The sequence below is a fragment of the Pseudophryne corroboree genome, chromosome 6 (assembly GCF_028390025.1).
Source record: "Pseudophryne corroboree isolate aPseCor3 chromosome 6, aPseCor3.hap2, whole genome shotgun sequence".
Taxonomy (NCBI): domain Eukaryota; kingdom Metazoa; phylum Chordata; class Amphibia; order Anura; family Myobatrachidae; genus Pseudophryne; species Pseudophryne corroboree.
This window is the reverse complement of record NC_086449.1, coordinates 188,439,566-188,456,243: the sequence shown is the minus strand read 5'-3', so window position 1 is coordinate 188,456,243 and position 16,678 is coordinate 188,439,566. Positions and strand designations below refer to the sequence as shown.

Below are 16,678 nucleotides of genomic sequence, written 5' to 3'. Positions count from 1 at the left end.
GCGATAAAGACCGGGTCCCGCGAGCGGGACCCACTTACCACCTCCCGAAGCGCGGCCACGCGATCCTGGAGAGCCCCAGCCGTGTGAAAAGCCATGAAGAAAACCGGAGCCTCCGCTGTAGGTACCCGGCAACCAGGGCTCGGGAGTGTACAGTGCCGCTGGGGAGAGCTGGAGCTGCAGCAGTGAATGTCACAAAACATTCACCACCGCTGCTGCCCTTGAAGTCTTCACTTTTTACCTCATAAAAAGCTTTTCTCAGGGCTGCCTGGAGCAGCCCCTCTGTTAAGTGCCTGCTTACTGCAGCACCAACTGACATACTGAGCTCCTGTGCTGGGAGGCGGGGTGATATAGGAGGCGGCGCTGTGCATTCTGGGAACAGTCAAAGCTTTGAGTCTGTTGGTGCCTCGGATCAAGATCCTACTCTACACCCCATTGTCCAGACTTGTGGAGCCCAGTGTACCCCGCAGCAGAAACAGCGTTTATCCCTGTGCCCCCTGGACTCGAAGAGAAAAGATTTACCCAGGTAAAAACATAAAACATTTTTTTAAATTTGGAGCTTTGTACCAAAGAGGAGACCAGTATATTTTTAGAATTTTAATAAACCCTTTTAAAGGCATCACTATTTTTAATGCAGGCGTGTAATTATTGCACTTTTCCTGCAAAGTAGTTGGTAGGTGCCACACCTAAATACATACCTTTGAGAATCCGCTTAACACAGTCTGAGCCCGCTCTCCAATTTTAATATATGCCACTGCCTGGTCATTCACTGTAATATATAGTTCTTCATCCAGGATCCTTTCCAGAATCAGTTTTCGGAATAATCGCTCAGCATTGTGCCTTGAGTAATTTGTTCCCTTTCCATATATACCAGTCTGGATCTTTGAAGTTTTACTACCTGGTTAAGAAAAATCAGACTTGTAATGCCCTTGAGGATTTACTTCTGATACTTTAACAGTGTGTATTCTCTCTAAGCAGCTCACCAAGAAATATATCCACCATCATGTTGATAGTTAGCCGGCTTTTGGCATTCTTCCCTCTCCCATTACCGGAGGAGCAGTGCTCCTGGACAAACCTAACAATGTTCTTCACCTCATCTGTCACGTCTCTGGACTTGTATTGCTGTAATGCCGGAACACAAATTAATTTGTACAGGTTCCACTCCATGTTAGACAGATAACAGTTTGCATCAAATAACGACACACACATACATTCTTGAAACTAGGCTCATTAATGGCTCCCTTAAGAACATGCCAGAAACAGACGTAGCTTAATAATTAGTAATACTAAGCAATGTTGTCTACTCACCGTTGTCCTGCAGCAGTTGTCACATGCCACTCTCTGGTTCTCCTTGCAGAATTTCGGATTAAATGTATGCTCCCCAAAGTAAGCCAGAAGCTGCATCCGACGACACTCCAGCACATTCTCGCAGTAATGCACCATGCTGTATAGGTTGTTAAAATGTGTCTGCTTCGTCTGACTGTTACCATCCTTTTCCACTGAGAAAGATAGACAAGTAACGTTTAAGTAAACATCACAAAAGCCCCAGGTTTGCAGGAAGTCAACATAAAATACTGTTGTATATTTCTGTTAAAAAAATAAAAAAATAAACAGTGGCCTGTATTTTAGTAAAACAAACAAATATTTTTTGACAAATGAATTGATTTGAGGGAGGTCACACACCACATCACTGACAATAAGGAACGTGCTGTCACATTTCCAGCACAGTGGCTGTACACTGGAGGCGACATCTGACTGGGCAGCTGCCATATACAGGTTGAGTATCGCTTATCCAAAATGCTTGGGACCAGAGGTATTTTGGATATTGGATTTTTCCGTATTTTGGAATAATTGCATACCATAATGAGTGATCATGGCGATGGGACCTAAATCTAAGCACAGAATGCATTTATGTTTCATATACACCTTATACACACAGCCTGAAGGTCATTTTAGCCAATATTTTTTTATAACTTTGTGCATTAAACAAAGTGTGTGTACATTTACACAATTCATTTATGTTTCATATACACCTTATACACACAGCCTGAAGGTCATTTAATACAATATGTATAATAACTTTGTGTATTAAACAGAGTTTGTGTACATTGAGCCATCAAAAAACAAAGATTTCACTATCTCACTCTCACTCAAAAAAGTCCGTATTTGGGGGGCGTGGCCACGGCGGCAAGCGGGTAGGAAGCAGATATAGGAGCTCCCCGGATTATTAAGCCTGATCCTCTCCTTGGACTCCCCTAAGACTGCTTTCCGGCTCCTACTACTCCTAGCCTCTCTGGGGAGGCGGCGGGCATCACTGAGAGACCTCTGCCTGCGTCTCCGGCCAGCGCCGTCTGCCGCCCGGACTTCAGGCCTAGGCCGCCAGCACATCCCCGGCCTTGATTTGCGGGACACGGCCGCGCTGCCGCGGGCGAATGCGGACCCGCGGAGAAGACTGCCGCTATCAGCGGTGTGGGGTGAGCGGCGCCCTCCCCTTGCACCCCCTGGATCCAATACCTGGCTGCTCCTGTCCCCTGGCGCCCGGGATCAGTGTGACTGAGTGGAGGAGTTGAGGCTGTGGGCCCGGCGGCCATCTTGAAAGTACCTCCCTGCACTACGCCTGCACTGCTCTGGGACTCTCAAGGGGCTGCAGGGCTGGATGGAGTGATTCAGGACACGCTGCCCTGTTTCTCATTGCCCAGCCTATATTACAATATAACATTTCCCCTTGGATCCCCCTGGCCCCCCTCCCCTCTCTGATTCATTACAGGATGCCTGGGGCCCTGGTGCATTGCGGACACTGCAATTACTGTCCATTGCTGAACTTCCCGACACTGAATACCTGGGCTGTGAGTGCTGCTTGTACATTGATATTATGGTGAGGGGTGGTCAAAGCGCGGCGGCGGCTAAATTGGAGAAGTTCGTCCGCCAGCCTCCCACCCAGCCGACGCAGTCCTCTCCTAAAACGTCCCTTTCTACCCGACCCGTTCCCCCGGCCGGGGCCGATTCGGGTGCGGACATGCAGCCATCTGCCCCTTCCATTCAACAAGTCCTGGAGGCCATAGCGGCTAGCGAACAACAGCTGTCGGACAAAATGGAGAAGGTGCAGTGCGATTTATCACTGTTACGCCAGGATGTCCAGCGCGTCCGAGAGAGAGTGGGCGAAACAGAAACGCGGGTCTCCAACCTAGAGGACCTCACTGGCCCCTTGCAGCGGTCTGTGTCTGCTGTCTCCCAACAAGTTTCGGCTATGCAATCTAAACTCCTGGATATGGAGGGACGCCTTCGCAGAAACAATGTGAGATTCGTGGGCTTGCCTGAAAAGGAGGAAGGGGCACATCCCGAGGATTTCCTGGAGTCCTGGCTGAAAGAGGCGTATGGCGCTGAATCCTTTACGCCCCAGTTTGCGGTGGAACGGGCGCACCGGGTGCCATTCCGGCCTCTGCCCCCGGGTGCACCTCCGCGAACATTTATTGCCAAGTTTCTGCACTATAAAGACCGGGACTCCGTCCTGCGCCTGGGCCAAGTGAAGGGCCAAGAGGGAAAGACAAAAAACCCTTGTTTGGGAGCACTCATTTGAAAAGATAGAAATGATATGTATAATGAAAAACTATTAATACATAACCTTTATTTTAATCCTTGAATAAAAAGAGAAAAATGTTGGACAAAAATTAGGGCTCGTGTGTGTAAAAATCTTGTTTAACCTTTTTAGCAAATGAGGTACATGTAAGACAGTGGGCCAAGCCCACCCCGGTGAAACGTACGTCGAGAAAGACGTCCTTCGGTGACGTCACCGCGGCAACGCCCAATCCGGAAGCGGGCGCCCGCGTCTCTCACTGTCAGCGGGGGAACGTTGGTGGATCCCTGGAGAACACTGGCCGCATGCATTGCGGCAGCGGTAACATATCGTAGATTACTCAGGACTTGATTCACTATACAACCTGCTCTCTGCATTTAAAATTATACAGCAAAACGAGCAGCGTTAATAGAACTAATAGGATTGTATACTTTATCTTATTACTTCCCCGCCTATGCCTTCATGGATATCATTTACAGCCTTACCATTAAGTGTGCACATTAGTGTATTATTATCACTTTTTCTGTTCTCTATGAATAGCAGCATCTAAGTGCCAAAGACTTTCGATTATTCTGCACTGACATGTCAGCTCTCAAGAGAATGCATTTATGTTTTTATTTGTGAGCCAGCCTTGAGCTCTAGAATCTGCATGCAGCTACTTACTTAGTTTCATTTTTATTTCATCATTATTTTTTCCTAGAAGCAAGGAATTTTGCACATTTGGTGCTTTATAATTCCGGTGAGCCAGCCTTGAGCTCACAATTTGCATTGTGGGTCTCCCCCACTCAGCAAACAACCCCGCACTTGGAATAAGCAATACTGCACAATCTATGTTTAAAAAATACCCTTATGAGTCAGCCTTGAACTCATAATATTGTATTGTGGGTTTTTCTCCTATTTATCAGCAACTCTGCACTCGCAGACTCCTCAACACTCCTTTCTGTAAATACCATTCCATACTATTTTGTGCTGAGATATGTGAAATACAGTAGGGAGAATGTGACCCCCTGTTCCCCCTTATTTGCGGCCCACGGCCATACTACCCTGAATACGCCCGATCCTGTCCAATCTCGGAAGCTAAGCAGGTATGGCCTGGTCAGTATTGGGAAGGGGAACCTCCTGAGAATACCAGGTGCAGTGGGCCACTTTTAAGAGAGAATTATACATCCTACAAAACCCTCTCACACACATTCTCCTATCTGGAAAAACTGTCTCAGACCATCGTGGTATTGACTCACCAGAGTACAGAAAATAGAAGTGTCTCGCCCTCTTTCTTCCCGTTTTTATATTTTTGATCACGGCCCACTGTCTTACTACCCCGAATACGCCCGATTCCATTTTGATCTCGGAAGCGAATCAGGTACGGCCTGGCCAGTACCAGGACGGGAAACCTCCTGAGAATACCAGGTACAGTGGGCCCAGTGTTACTCACCCCACCACATTCAATTCCCCAACCACCCCTCCCCCTTCCACCAAGGGTAGTTTGATCACAGTCCTTGCTTCACTTCTTTCGCATTCCTTTTTGAGATTTATTTTGATCCAATCCAGTATTTGTGCATACTGCTCCCATCATTGATATCCTAATTCAGGCTATTACAGTGACTTTCTGGATACCCTGTATCTCAATGAGACCACCTGGTATCTCTTACTACTGCACTGATATTTTCAACGTTTTTCATCTTGTACCTCATTTGCTAAAAAGGTTAAACAAGATTTTTACACACACGAGCCCTAATTTTTGTCCAACATTTTTCTCTTTTTATTCAAGGATTAAAATAAAGGTTATGTATTAATAGTTTTTCATTATACATATCATTTCTATCTTTTCAAATGAGTGCTCCCAAACAAGGGTTTTTTGTCTTTCCCTCTTGTCCTTTCTAATTGTAGTATAACCTACAAAATTCCTGGGAGCACCGCCAATCACTAGCAGTTCTATATCTACTTAACAACTGCATGTATATTGGTCTGTCATTGTTTACATTTATTTCTATACGCTAGCAATAATAATTATCTAGTGCGGTTCCACAAAATACATGTTCTTATACATTCCAAGTGAAGGGCCCCCTGCTTCGAAATGGTGTTCGGGTGTCGGCATTTCCAGATTTTGCAGCGGATGTCCAAAAGGATCGGGCCCAGTTTCTGCCCATCAAGTGGCGTCTTCGTGACCTGAATCTTCCCTATTCGATGCTGTTTCCTCCAGGCTGCGTGTGGTGGCGGACGGGGAAACTAAGTTCTTCAGTTCTCCGAGGGAGACGGCGGCCTGGATGGACAGATACGCTCCGGGTGCCCGCCAGATGGCTCCGGACTGACATCCAGTGTCCTTTCTACATCGGCCTACAATATGCAAGTAATTGTCCGGGGAGCTTCCCTTTGAATTAGTTGTTCTGGACTTTGCTGGGTAGTGACTTTTACGCATCGGGTTTTGTATTGCGGGGTGTTGTTTGAATCTGTATGCTACACATAGCACTGCCGTAGGCTTTCAGATCACCAAGGTTAGAGTTCTGTTTGGGATATGTGCCTCGAATAAAGTTAAATACCCTCACTAGACAAAAAGTTGATGGCGGATTGGCCTTGCCTCACTTCCAACTATATTACTATGCGGCCCAGCTGGCACACATCAGTATCTGGTTGCAGGGAGGAGAGGAGGTCGGTCTGTGCCGGGCGTTTCACCGATGTTACTAGCCGGACCTTTCTCCGGCGCAGATTCTAGTGGGGGGGGGGGGAGCGCTTCTCGGCTGTCCCCTCCTATTATTTTGCAAGCCATGAAGATTTGGCTAGCTTTGATGCGTATGCTTGGGTACGATAGTATGGACCCGGATACTCCCCTTTGGCACTCTGCATCATTCCATGAATTGGGGTCTCTGGAGGGGGGGTGTCTGGGCCCCATATTCAGTAACTTCCATATTTCAGTTGTATAACAATGGTACAATGAAGTCCTTTCAGCAACTAAAGGAAGAGTTTGGTCTCCCAAACTCTTACTTTTATAGATTTTTACAGCTCAGGCACGCTTTACAATCACAGTTCGGGGATTCTCCCCCGGTGCTCCTCCCCTTCCCCATAAAGACCTTTCTATGCTCATTGGGTCGGGTCAAGGTGATCTCCTTCACTTACTCGTACCTTATAAAAACAATTCATGCAGACCCGCTCTCGAACCTTCGGGAACGCTGGGAGCGTGATCTGGGCCCCATGGATGTGGAGGACTGGGAGGTGGCACTGGGGAATTCGAGCCAGGTCACCAAATCACTACGGTTCCAACAAATCCAAATCTTTATATTGCATAGATCATATATGACACTGAACAGGCTGGCCAGATTTGGGGCTGGTGGCGCTGCCGCTTGTCCTAAGTGCGGGGGCCGCTGGCGGATCATTCTGGCACCTGGTGTGGGAGTGTCCATCCTTGCAGGCTTTTTGGGCTGGGGTCGGGTCGGTTCTGGAAAATACGGGAATACCAAGAGGCATGCTGACTCCAAGATTTTGCATTCTGGGAGTGGGAGCAACTGACTCGGGGCCTAAGTGGGAGGACTTGTATGCACGTAGTATCTGCGCCCTCGCCAAGGTGTGCATTGCGCGGACATGGATGGCTCCACATTCCCCTGCGATGTCTGCATTTAAGGCCCTGGTGAATGACACAGTATTGAAGGATAGGTACATTTATATGAAATCTAATGCCCTCTCTAAACACGAAAAGATATGGTCCTCTTGGATTAACTCTATTTATTCCTCCCCTGCCCTTAGAATTTAAAGATTTAGAATTTAACCTAAATTACCGTACGCCTTTTACAACGGCCCGGTTGTCTGGGACTCGTAGGAACGAGCCAGGCTCTTCTACCGTACTCTACACTATAGGGATAATGCACCTCACCTCGCATAACTGTAGGAATCTAGGCTTAATGGAGTTTTGTTTATGGTTTATGCTACCTTTTTTTCTTTTTCTCTCAGGTGTTTTGTAGGCTGTATTAGGCCTCATAGTTGGGGGGGTTTATCGCAGTATCTCGGGGAGAAAACAAGAAATGTTAGAATGTGTTTTGAATCTTGTTGGCAGACTTCAGAGAATCTGGTATCTGTGGGTTGACACTATATGTACCTGCTACTACTTGTTGTACCACGCATATACATATATTGCTGAGAAGGATATGTGCATGCATATACTGTATAACAAAAATTGATGTTCCCAGTATACACTGAAATGTCTGTAATGATTTCATTCTTGTTGAATAAAAATACTCTATACAAAAAAAAAAAAAGTCCGTATTTCGTAATATTCCGTATTTTGGAATATTTGGACATGGGATACTCAACCTGTAATACCCAATCAGAAGCTGTATACACTGAACACTATGTATGCAGTCAGGGCATACACTCCAATTGGACTTAAATTCTTCTACAGGCCAACTATTAACAAGTAATTAGAAACGATTTGGGAGGTAATTCAGACCTGATCGCAGGGCTGCGTTTTTGCTGCCTTGCAATCAGATAGCTGCCGCCTACAGGGGAGGGGGGAAAATAGGATTTTGGTTACCTACCGGTAAATCCTTTTCTCGTAGTCCGTAGAGGAAGCTGGGGTCCACATTAGTACCATGGGGTATAGACGGGTTCCCCAAGAGCCATTGGCATTTTAAGAGTGTGGGCTGGCTCTTCCCTCTATGCCCCTCCTACCAGACTCAGTCTAGAAACTGTGCCCGAGGAGACGAACATCGTCGAGAGAATGATTTAACATAGATAGTGGCGAGATTCATACCAGCTCACACATACAAGGCACATTCAGCTAACTTAGCTTGAAAACTCAGCAACCGCTGAAACAGTACTTAACAAGTAACAATGCAGTGCTTAACTAAAAACAAAGTTGTACTGAACCAGATAACAATTGCAGGAAAACTAAGCGCTGGGCAGGCGCACAGCATCCTCTGTGGACTACGAGAAAAGGATTTACCGGTAGGTAACCAAAATCCTATTTTCTCTTACGTTATAGAGGATGCTGGGGTCCACATTAGTACCATGGGGATGTACCAAAGCTCCCAGAACGGAAGGAAGAGTGCGGAGGCTCCTGCAAAACTGACTGAACTTCAGATCCTCAGAGGCCAAAGTATCGAACTTGTAGAACTTTGCAAACGTGTTCGACCCAGACCAAGTTGCAGCTCTGCAAAGTTGTAACGCAGAGACACCCCTGGCAGCCGCCCAGGAAGACCCCGCCTTACGAGTAGAGTGGGCCTTGACAGACGTAGGACACGGCAATCCTGCCGTAGAATACACATGCTGGATAGTAAACCTGATCCAGCAGGAGATCGTCTACTTAGAAGCAGGACACCCAATTTTCTTGGGATCATACAGGACAAACAGAGTCCGATTTCCTGTGACGAGCAGTCCTCTTCACATAGACTTTCAAAGCCCTAACAACATCCAAGGACTTTGATGAAATTGAGGAGTCAGTAGCCACTGGCACCACAATAGGTTGGTTGATATGAAATGCCGACACAACCTTCGAAAGAAACTGCTGACGTATCCGCAGCTCAGCTCTATCTTCATGGAAGATCAAGTATGGGCTTTTACAGGACAAAGCCCCCAACTCCGACACACGTCTAGCAGAAGCAAAGGCCAACAACGTGACAGCCTTCCACGTAAGAAATTTGACCTCAACCTCCTGTAGAGGCTCAAACCAGTCCGACTGGAGGAACTGCAACACCACACTATTGTCCCAAGGAGCCGTAGGCGGTACAAAGGGAGGTTGGATGTGCAGAACTCCCTTCAAAAAGGTCTGAACCTAAGGGAGGGCAGCCAATTGTTTCTGGAAGAAAATGGATAGGGCTGAAATCTGGACCTTCACAGATCCCAACCTAAGGCCGATATCCACACCGGCTTGCCGGAAGAGGAGAAACCGTCCCAGTTGAAACTCCACCGTAGGAAATTTCTTGGGACTCACACCAATATACATATTTTTTCCAAATTCGATGGTAATGTTTAGATGTTATTCCTTTGCTAGCCTGTATCAGGGTAGGAATACCCTTGTTCGGAATGCCCTTTCGAGCTAGTATTAGACGTTCAACCTCCATGCCGTCAAATGTAGCCGCGGTAAGTCTTGATAGGCGAACGGCCCCTGCTGCAGCAGGTCCTTCCGAAGAGGAAGAGGCCTCGGCTCTTCTTGCAGTAGATCCAGAAGATCCGGGTACCAAGCCCTTCTTGTCCAGTCTGGAGAAATGAGGATCGCTTGAACCCTTGTTCTCCTTATGAGCTTTAGAACTCTTGGGATGAGAGGTAGTGGTGGAAACATGTACACCGATTGGAATACTCACGGAGACACTAGAGCAGGGCTGGCCAAACCAGTCCTCAAGATCTACCAACAGTTCACATTTTCCAGACCACCTAGCTGGTGCACAGGTGTAGTCATTACTAATTAAGATGTGCTGCATTAATTCCTAACTGACAATTCTACAGATCTCCAGGAGGCCTGGAAAACAAGAACTGTTGGTAGATCTCGAGGACCGGTTTGGCCAGCCCTGCACTAGAGCATCCACCGCAACTCCTTCTGGGTCCCTCAACCTGGAACAATAACGCCGAAGCTTCTTGTTGAGACGAGAGGCCATCATGTCTATTTGGGGTACCCCCCAAAGATCTATTATCTCCTTGAACACGTCCGGATGGAGACCCCACTCCCCTGGATGGAGATCGTGTCTGCTGAGGAATTTCGCTTCCCAGTTGTCTACTCCCGGAATGAAGATTGTTGACAGCGCCAACGCGTGTTTTTCTGCCCAGAGGATGATTCTTGTTACCTCTGCCATTGCAGCTCTGCTCTTCGTTCCGCCCTGTCGGTTTATGTAAGCTACCGTCGTTGCATTGTCCGACGGCACTTGAATGGCCGATTTCTTAGAAGATGGGCCGCTTGAAGAAGACCGTTGTAGACGGCTCTTAGTTCCAGAATGTTGATCGGTAGTCCGGCTTCCAGACCTGACCACCTTCCCTGGAAGGTTTTCCCTTGAGTGACTGCACCCCAGCCTTGGAGGCTTGCATCCGTGGTCAGAAGGATCCAGTCCTGAATCCCGAACCTGCGGCCCTCCAGAAGGTGAGGTACTTGGAGCCACCAGAGGAGTAAAATCCTGGACCTTGGCGACAGACGTAGTCTCTGGTGCATGTGTAGATGAGATCCTGACCACACGTCCAGGAGGTCCAGTTGGAAGGCCCGAGCATGGAACCTCCCGTACTGGAGAGCCTCGTAAGAGGCCACCATCTTTCCCAGAAGGTGAATGCATCGATGAACCGACACCCGAGCTGGCTGTAGGACATCCCAGACCATTGTTTGTATCACCAACGCCTTTTCCTGTGGAAGAAACACCCTCTGCACTTCCGTGTCTAGGATCATTCCCAGAAAGGACAACCTCCTGGTTGGTTCCAAATGTGATTTTGGAAGATACAGAATCCAACCGTGGACTCTGAGTAGGTGGGTTGTGAGAACAATGGCCTGCACCAGCTTCTCCTTGGACGATGCCTTTATCAGCAGATCATCCAGATATGGAATTATGTTCACCCCGTTTGTGGAGGAGAACCATCATCTTTGCCATCACCTTGGTGAATACCCTCGGTGCTGACGAGAGGCCAAATGGCAGGGCCTGGAATTAGAAATGACAGTCCAATAGTGCGAATTGGAGATATGCCTGATGCGGCGGCGAAATCGGAATGTGGAGGTACGCATCCTTGATATCCAGGGATACGAGGAATTCCCCCCTCTTCCAGACCTGATATCACTGCCCGTAGAGATTCCATTTTGAACTTGAACTCCTTTAGAAAGGGGTTCAATGATTTCAGGTTCAGAATGGGCCTGACCGAACCATCCGATATCGGTACCACGAAAAGGTTCGAATAGTAAACCGTGGTTTGCATTTGAGGTGGAACAGGTGGAACCTGTGCCTCCACCAACTTCTAGACGGCCTCTTGCAGAAGGGAGATCTTGAAATTTCAGCCTGTACCCCTGGGACACTATCTTCCACCCAGGGATCCAGGCCGGACGACACCCAGACATGACTGAAATGTCTGAGTCTCGCTCCCACCGGCCCCACCTCCGGGGCGTGCCATCCACCGTCATGCGGAGGACTTTGGTGTACTTGAAGCAGGTTTCTGTTCTTGGGAACCTGCAGCAGCAGATTTCTTGGACTTGGGCCGACCATCCCGAAAGAAGGTGTTGGACGGCCTGGCCTTTCTGGGCTTGGTAGCCAGAAAGGGCTGTGATGCATGTGAAGAAAAGGGTTTCTTTGGAGCAGGCGCAGCTGAGGGAAGAAAAGGTGACTTACCCGCTGTAGCCGTGGAGATCCACGCATCTAATGCTTCCCCAAAAAGAGCCTGAGGTAGGATCTCTACACTCCTCCTGGATTCCGCGTCGGCAGACCACTGGCGCAACCACAGTCCTCGACGAGCTGAGACAGACATGGAAGAAATTCCTGCAGCCATGGAACCCGTCTTTCATGGATTCTACCAGAAATCCTGCCTAATCCTGAATGTTACGTAAAAACAATTCAACATCACATTTATCCATAGTATCCAAATCTTCAAGTAACGTGCCTGACCACTTTACTATAGCTTTGGCAATAGTGGGACGTAGTATTCCCTAGAAGCCGTGTACATGGATTTGAGCGTATTATCAATTTTACGATCAGCCGGCTCTTTCAACGCGGTAGATCCTGGAACAGGTAAAACCACCTTTTTTGAGAGTCTGGAAACGGACGCGTCAACAATGGGCGGGTTTTCCCATTTTTTTCCTATCCTCTACCGGATTTTTTCTCCAGGTTTTCCCAAGCTTTTTCAAAAATAGCATTCAATTCCTTTGACGCAGGGAAGGTTAGCGAGGCTTTCTTATTTTCAGTGAAGTAAGCATCCTTAACCTGCTCAGGTGTTGTATCAGCAATATTCAACACATCTCTAATAGCCTCTATAATCAACTGCACACCCCTTTAGCAAGAGATAATGCCCCCCGCAACACATCCCCATCCCGTCTGCAGTATCAGAATTGGTATCGGTATCATCCTGCATGATCTGTGCAAGAGCACGTTTTTGGGAATATACAGCGGGGAGCCCTGAGGTACGAGAACTGGGCCAGACTGCCAGAGTTCTGTTAAACCTGAGTTGCAGATTCATTTTGTGCAACCCTATTTGAAATCTGAGAAATCATAGATTTGATAGAGGATAACCACTCAGGCTCCCTTGCTGGTATCTGTGCTAAACCAGTGCAATCCTGATTACATGGAATGGAATCATCCTGAGAGGACATATCCTCTGCAGCATATGACACGGAGTCCCTGGACATAGCTTTATGAAGACCACAGACACTCCACACACACACAGGGGAGGGCAGACAGAGTTTCACCCCCAAGGATGGCAAGAGAGACACAGAGATTGGAGCCAACTCACACACAGCGCTTTTAGGTAAAAGGAGATCCCCTACCAGCGCTGACTGTGCACCTTAATAGGTTACACAATCTGTATTTAGACTCCCTTTCCCCCCTCTACAACCCCTTGGTACCGTGAGAGATAGCTGGAGTTTCTGTGGAGGAACTTGCTCTTCCTGGACAGCGCTGTGCAGGCAGGAAAATGGCACTGAACGCTGCTGGGTCGGCTCTGAGGAGAAGCTCTGCCCCCAAAATGGCGCTGTCTTCCCGCTCTTCACAAGGATTATACTGGCCTGAGGTATATGGGGCTGAGATCCACGGACCCCGACAAACGTTATGACCAGTGCAGGGTTTAGGCGCCGGCTCAGGGCGCCACCTCACAGCGCCGCACAGTGTGCCTCTGAGCTCCAGAGTGCGGTTAATACCGCGCTCCCCACCCTGTTGCCGCCATCTTCACACCGGCCCCCCGCTTCCAAGGACTCACTCGCCACCGATCTTCTGGCCCTGTAAGGGGGTGGCGGCATGCTGCTGGGGTGAGCAATCCCCTGTGGCGGGGAACGATCTATCCCCTCAGGAGCTCAGTGTCCTTTCAGCGGAGATAGTGGCTCAGACCCCACAGGGCGGACACTACTCCTCCCCCCCCCCCCCCCCCCCCTTAGTCCCACGAAGCAGGGAGGCTATAAAATAATAAACTCTAAAAAAACTTCTCTCTAAAGAAGCTCTATAGAGCTCCCATAGCTGTGACTGGCTCCTCCGGGCACATTTTCTAAACTGAGTCTGGTAGGAGGGGCATAGAGGGAGAAGCCAGCCCACACTCTCAAACTCTTAAAGTGCCAATGGCTCCTGGTGGACCCGTCTATACCCCATGGTACTAATGTGGACTCCAGCATCCTCTAGGACGTAAGAGAAAGCAGTGTAATTTTGCGTTCGCTTCATGAGCAGAGCTGCACAAACATCAGTTTGTGCAGCCCCTGCTCAGCCCAGGACTTACTCAGCCGATGCGATGTGATACTGCTGATCGGGGCAGGAGCCGACATCAGACACCCACCCTCCAAATGCCTGAGCCCTGCGTTTTTCTGGACACTCCTGTAAAACGGTCAGTTGCCACCCACAAACAGCACAAAAGTAACCTACTCTGTATCAGCCTTCGGATTCTCGTTACGTCACTGTAGCTGTAGAACAGGAGGCAGTGGGACATCTCACCGTCTCTGCCAGCTCTACCAGACTCTTGGTAATATCCCTCCACAGACTTAGGAAGAGTGGCGTGAATGACGTATCTCACATCTGGCTTATCAATGCCCATTCCAAACGCAATAGTAGCGCAAATCACCTGCAGTTCAAAGCAAAACAGTATGTAGAAGTAAGGAAAATGGGATTTTTTTTTTGTAATTACCATTAAATGCATTTCATCAATGTTGTAAGGCTCAAACGAAGTGGGGTAATGTTTAACAACTATTGCCTTGAGGAAAAGCAAATTGCTCCTCTCCCCATCAACCCTCCGGCTCTCCGTGCTGCTCCTCACTTTACCACCAGCCCAGTAAGAAGCTCAAAACTGTGAGAATAATAGAAGAGTAAAATAAAAACTTAGAACTCCTGAGTGGCCCGCAACATTTTGTGTTATGATGGCAAAAGGACACGGGTTGTGCATTATCCAAAATCCATTTTCATAGACCCGGGAGAGAAAACTAAGAACAAACTTCACTGCCATACTTTGAAAAATTATCCAGGCCTGGTCTACTGATTCCTAATCATGTATTGCTCAAGAAGGGTCAATCACCTTTGTTGAGTGTACCATAAAGTCCACAGGGGACTGGTAACCCAGAAAAGGTCTGCCTGATTGTCATACTTGTCCAGCAAAACATAAACTGAGAGGAAGCCCAACGTCCTTACCTATGGTCATTGTAAAGGACAAACTGATAGGACTGCAGACAACACACTATGTTGATGGAGAAAAGAGCCTCAAGAACAGAACTAACATCTCCTGGTTTATGTGACAAGAAATTAAGTTAGATTGTAATAAGAAGAAAACAGGAATGGTTAAAGCAAGAAAAGGGATCCTGAGAAAGAATGACCAGACACAGAAAAGTCACAATTAAGCCATCAAAATATCGACTACATCTGTGGATCAAGACCAGCTTGGCTAACTGAAGACTATGAAGACTACCGGTAACCATTCCAGATCTTACAGTATATCTGGGGGATCACCACATTCGAGGGTGGGGGGCAGGAGATATGAAATGACCAAAGCACCACTAGAGCGATCAGGGACACCCCTGTTTCCCTGTCAATGTGGAGTGTTAGCTTATAATTTAGTTGGTATATCACTAGATTTATAAGCAGGACCCCAATACCTGCACAAGGACTGGGTAAAAAAAAAAAAAAAAGATGAGGAGGAACCACTCATCTGGGACCAAGTGATGACAGAACACTGGAAAATAATTGAGGAAGAGCAGGGTTAAAATGGTGAGATGGAGTTAATCAAAACAGCGGGCTGGTCACGGAGACCCGAGTATCCCACAATGCAGTATCTGTAATGTAAGTAATTAGTAAGTAGCACAAATAGTCAATGTAGGGGATATAATGGTATAAGTGGATATGATACAGTGCTCCCACAGTCTTACCTGACAGCCATCCTGATTGATCCACTTCTGTTGTACATAGTCTCTGTTAGAGTCGCTGAGCCCAGCATGATAAGCCAGAGCAGCCAGGCCCTCCTTCTGCAGGGTGTCAGCCACAGTGTCACACTCATGTCGGGAGAGGCAATAAATTATCCCAGATTCATCTGCAAGAGTAAGTTGTCCGCATCTAGCACATACAGCACAATGATCTGCATAAAGCTGGGTACATACTTGAGCGGTCGGATTTGCAAACCGCCTACATCGATCAATATTTACAGGTGACTGCACGCTCCCGCTGTCGCTAGCACGTGCTAATGAAGGACAGAACATGGACATCCGGTGTACGACGGCCCACTATGCTGCCCCCCCCTTCCTTCTTGGCTGAAAGACTGTATTCCTCTCTCACCTGTGAACCCCATATGTTGTTGTAATTACATGTTTCACTAACAAGCAGCATGGACATATTCCTTCACCTACAACCTCAAGGCTAATGCAAGCTGTATGACCTCAGTATAAAACTGAGCCAGGGATTTAGCAGATTAGTTCTACAAGACAAACTGCAGGCATGTGTGACGGTCAGCTGTCAATTTCCCAAGCTGTGCATACTATGTACTGTATGTGCAACTTACACTAACATTTTAAAAATGTATAAAAGATTACCGATGACAAATAGAATGGTTCAATTTATCACTCACGACATGTATAAGAGAAGAAAATGCCACTTACAAAGACTCTGCAGTTATAAAGTGCAATATTAAGGAAGAAACAAGGAGTCTGCCTTGGCACACTTCAGTGCTTATGTTTGCCAAGCAGAAGGTTCAATGCTGTCCTGGAGTCTGTACATTACATCAGTAATCCAGAAACCAACATCCCTGTAAGTATGACCCATCGATGCAGAGTGTGGGGCAGCCTCACCCAGGCTGCCTTGCCTCTCAAACAAGTCCTCTCCCATCTCATCACAATTGGCAGAGAGTCGCCTACTTAGCCTCTACCCGGCACACAGAATGGTGATTCAATCTCCATCAAGAGAATGTACTAAAAAATAATTGGAACAAAAAGCATCTGTTTGTTGGCTTGTGTTCCTCCCCCACCCCCTGCGAGAAAGGTATTTAATCATCTTT

At 47.6% G+C, this 16,678-nt stretch overlaps 1 protein-coding gene and 2 pseudogenes across 3 annotated transcripts in view; 2 read left to right on the top strand and 1 right to left on the bottom strand.

Annotated features, from left to right (window-relative positions):
* The window catches only part of BLM (BLM RecQ like helicase), a 188,562-nt gene that overhangs the window by 55,737 nt on the left and 116,147 nt on the right, over nucleotides 1–16,678 (bottom strand). For all 3 annotated transcript variants that reach the window (XM_063925479.1, XM_063925478.1, XM_063925480.1), the window contains exons 14-18: nucleotides 15,561–15,721; nucleotides 14,074–14,269; nucleotides 1,306–1,496; nucleotides 981–1,119; nucleotides 696–895 (exon numbers count right to left, since the gene is read on the bottom strand). In XM_063925479.1, the coding sequence (XP_063781549.1) occupies nucleotides 696–895; nucleotides 981–1,119; nucleotides 1,306–1,496; nucleotides 14,074–14,269; nucleotides 15,561–15,721 (887 nt within the window). The remainder of the gene's footprint in view (nucleotides 1–695; nucleotides 896–980; nucleotides 1,120–1,305; nucleotides 1,497–14,073; nucleotides 14,270–15,560; nucleotides 15,722–16,678) is intronic.
* LOC134936940 (5S ribosomal RNA) lies at nucleotides 4,598–4,715 on the top strand (annotated as a pseudogene).
* Nucleotides 4,872–4,990, top strand: LOC134937537 (5S ribosomal RNA; annotated as a pseudogene).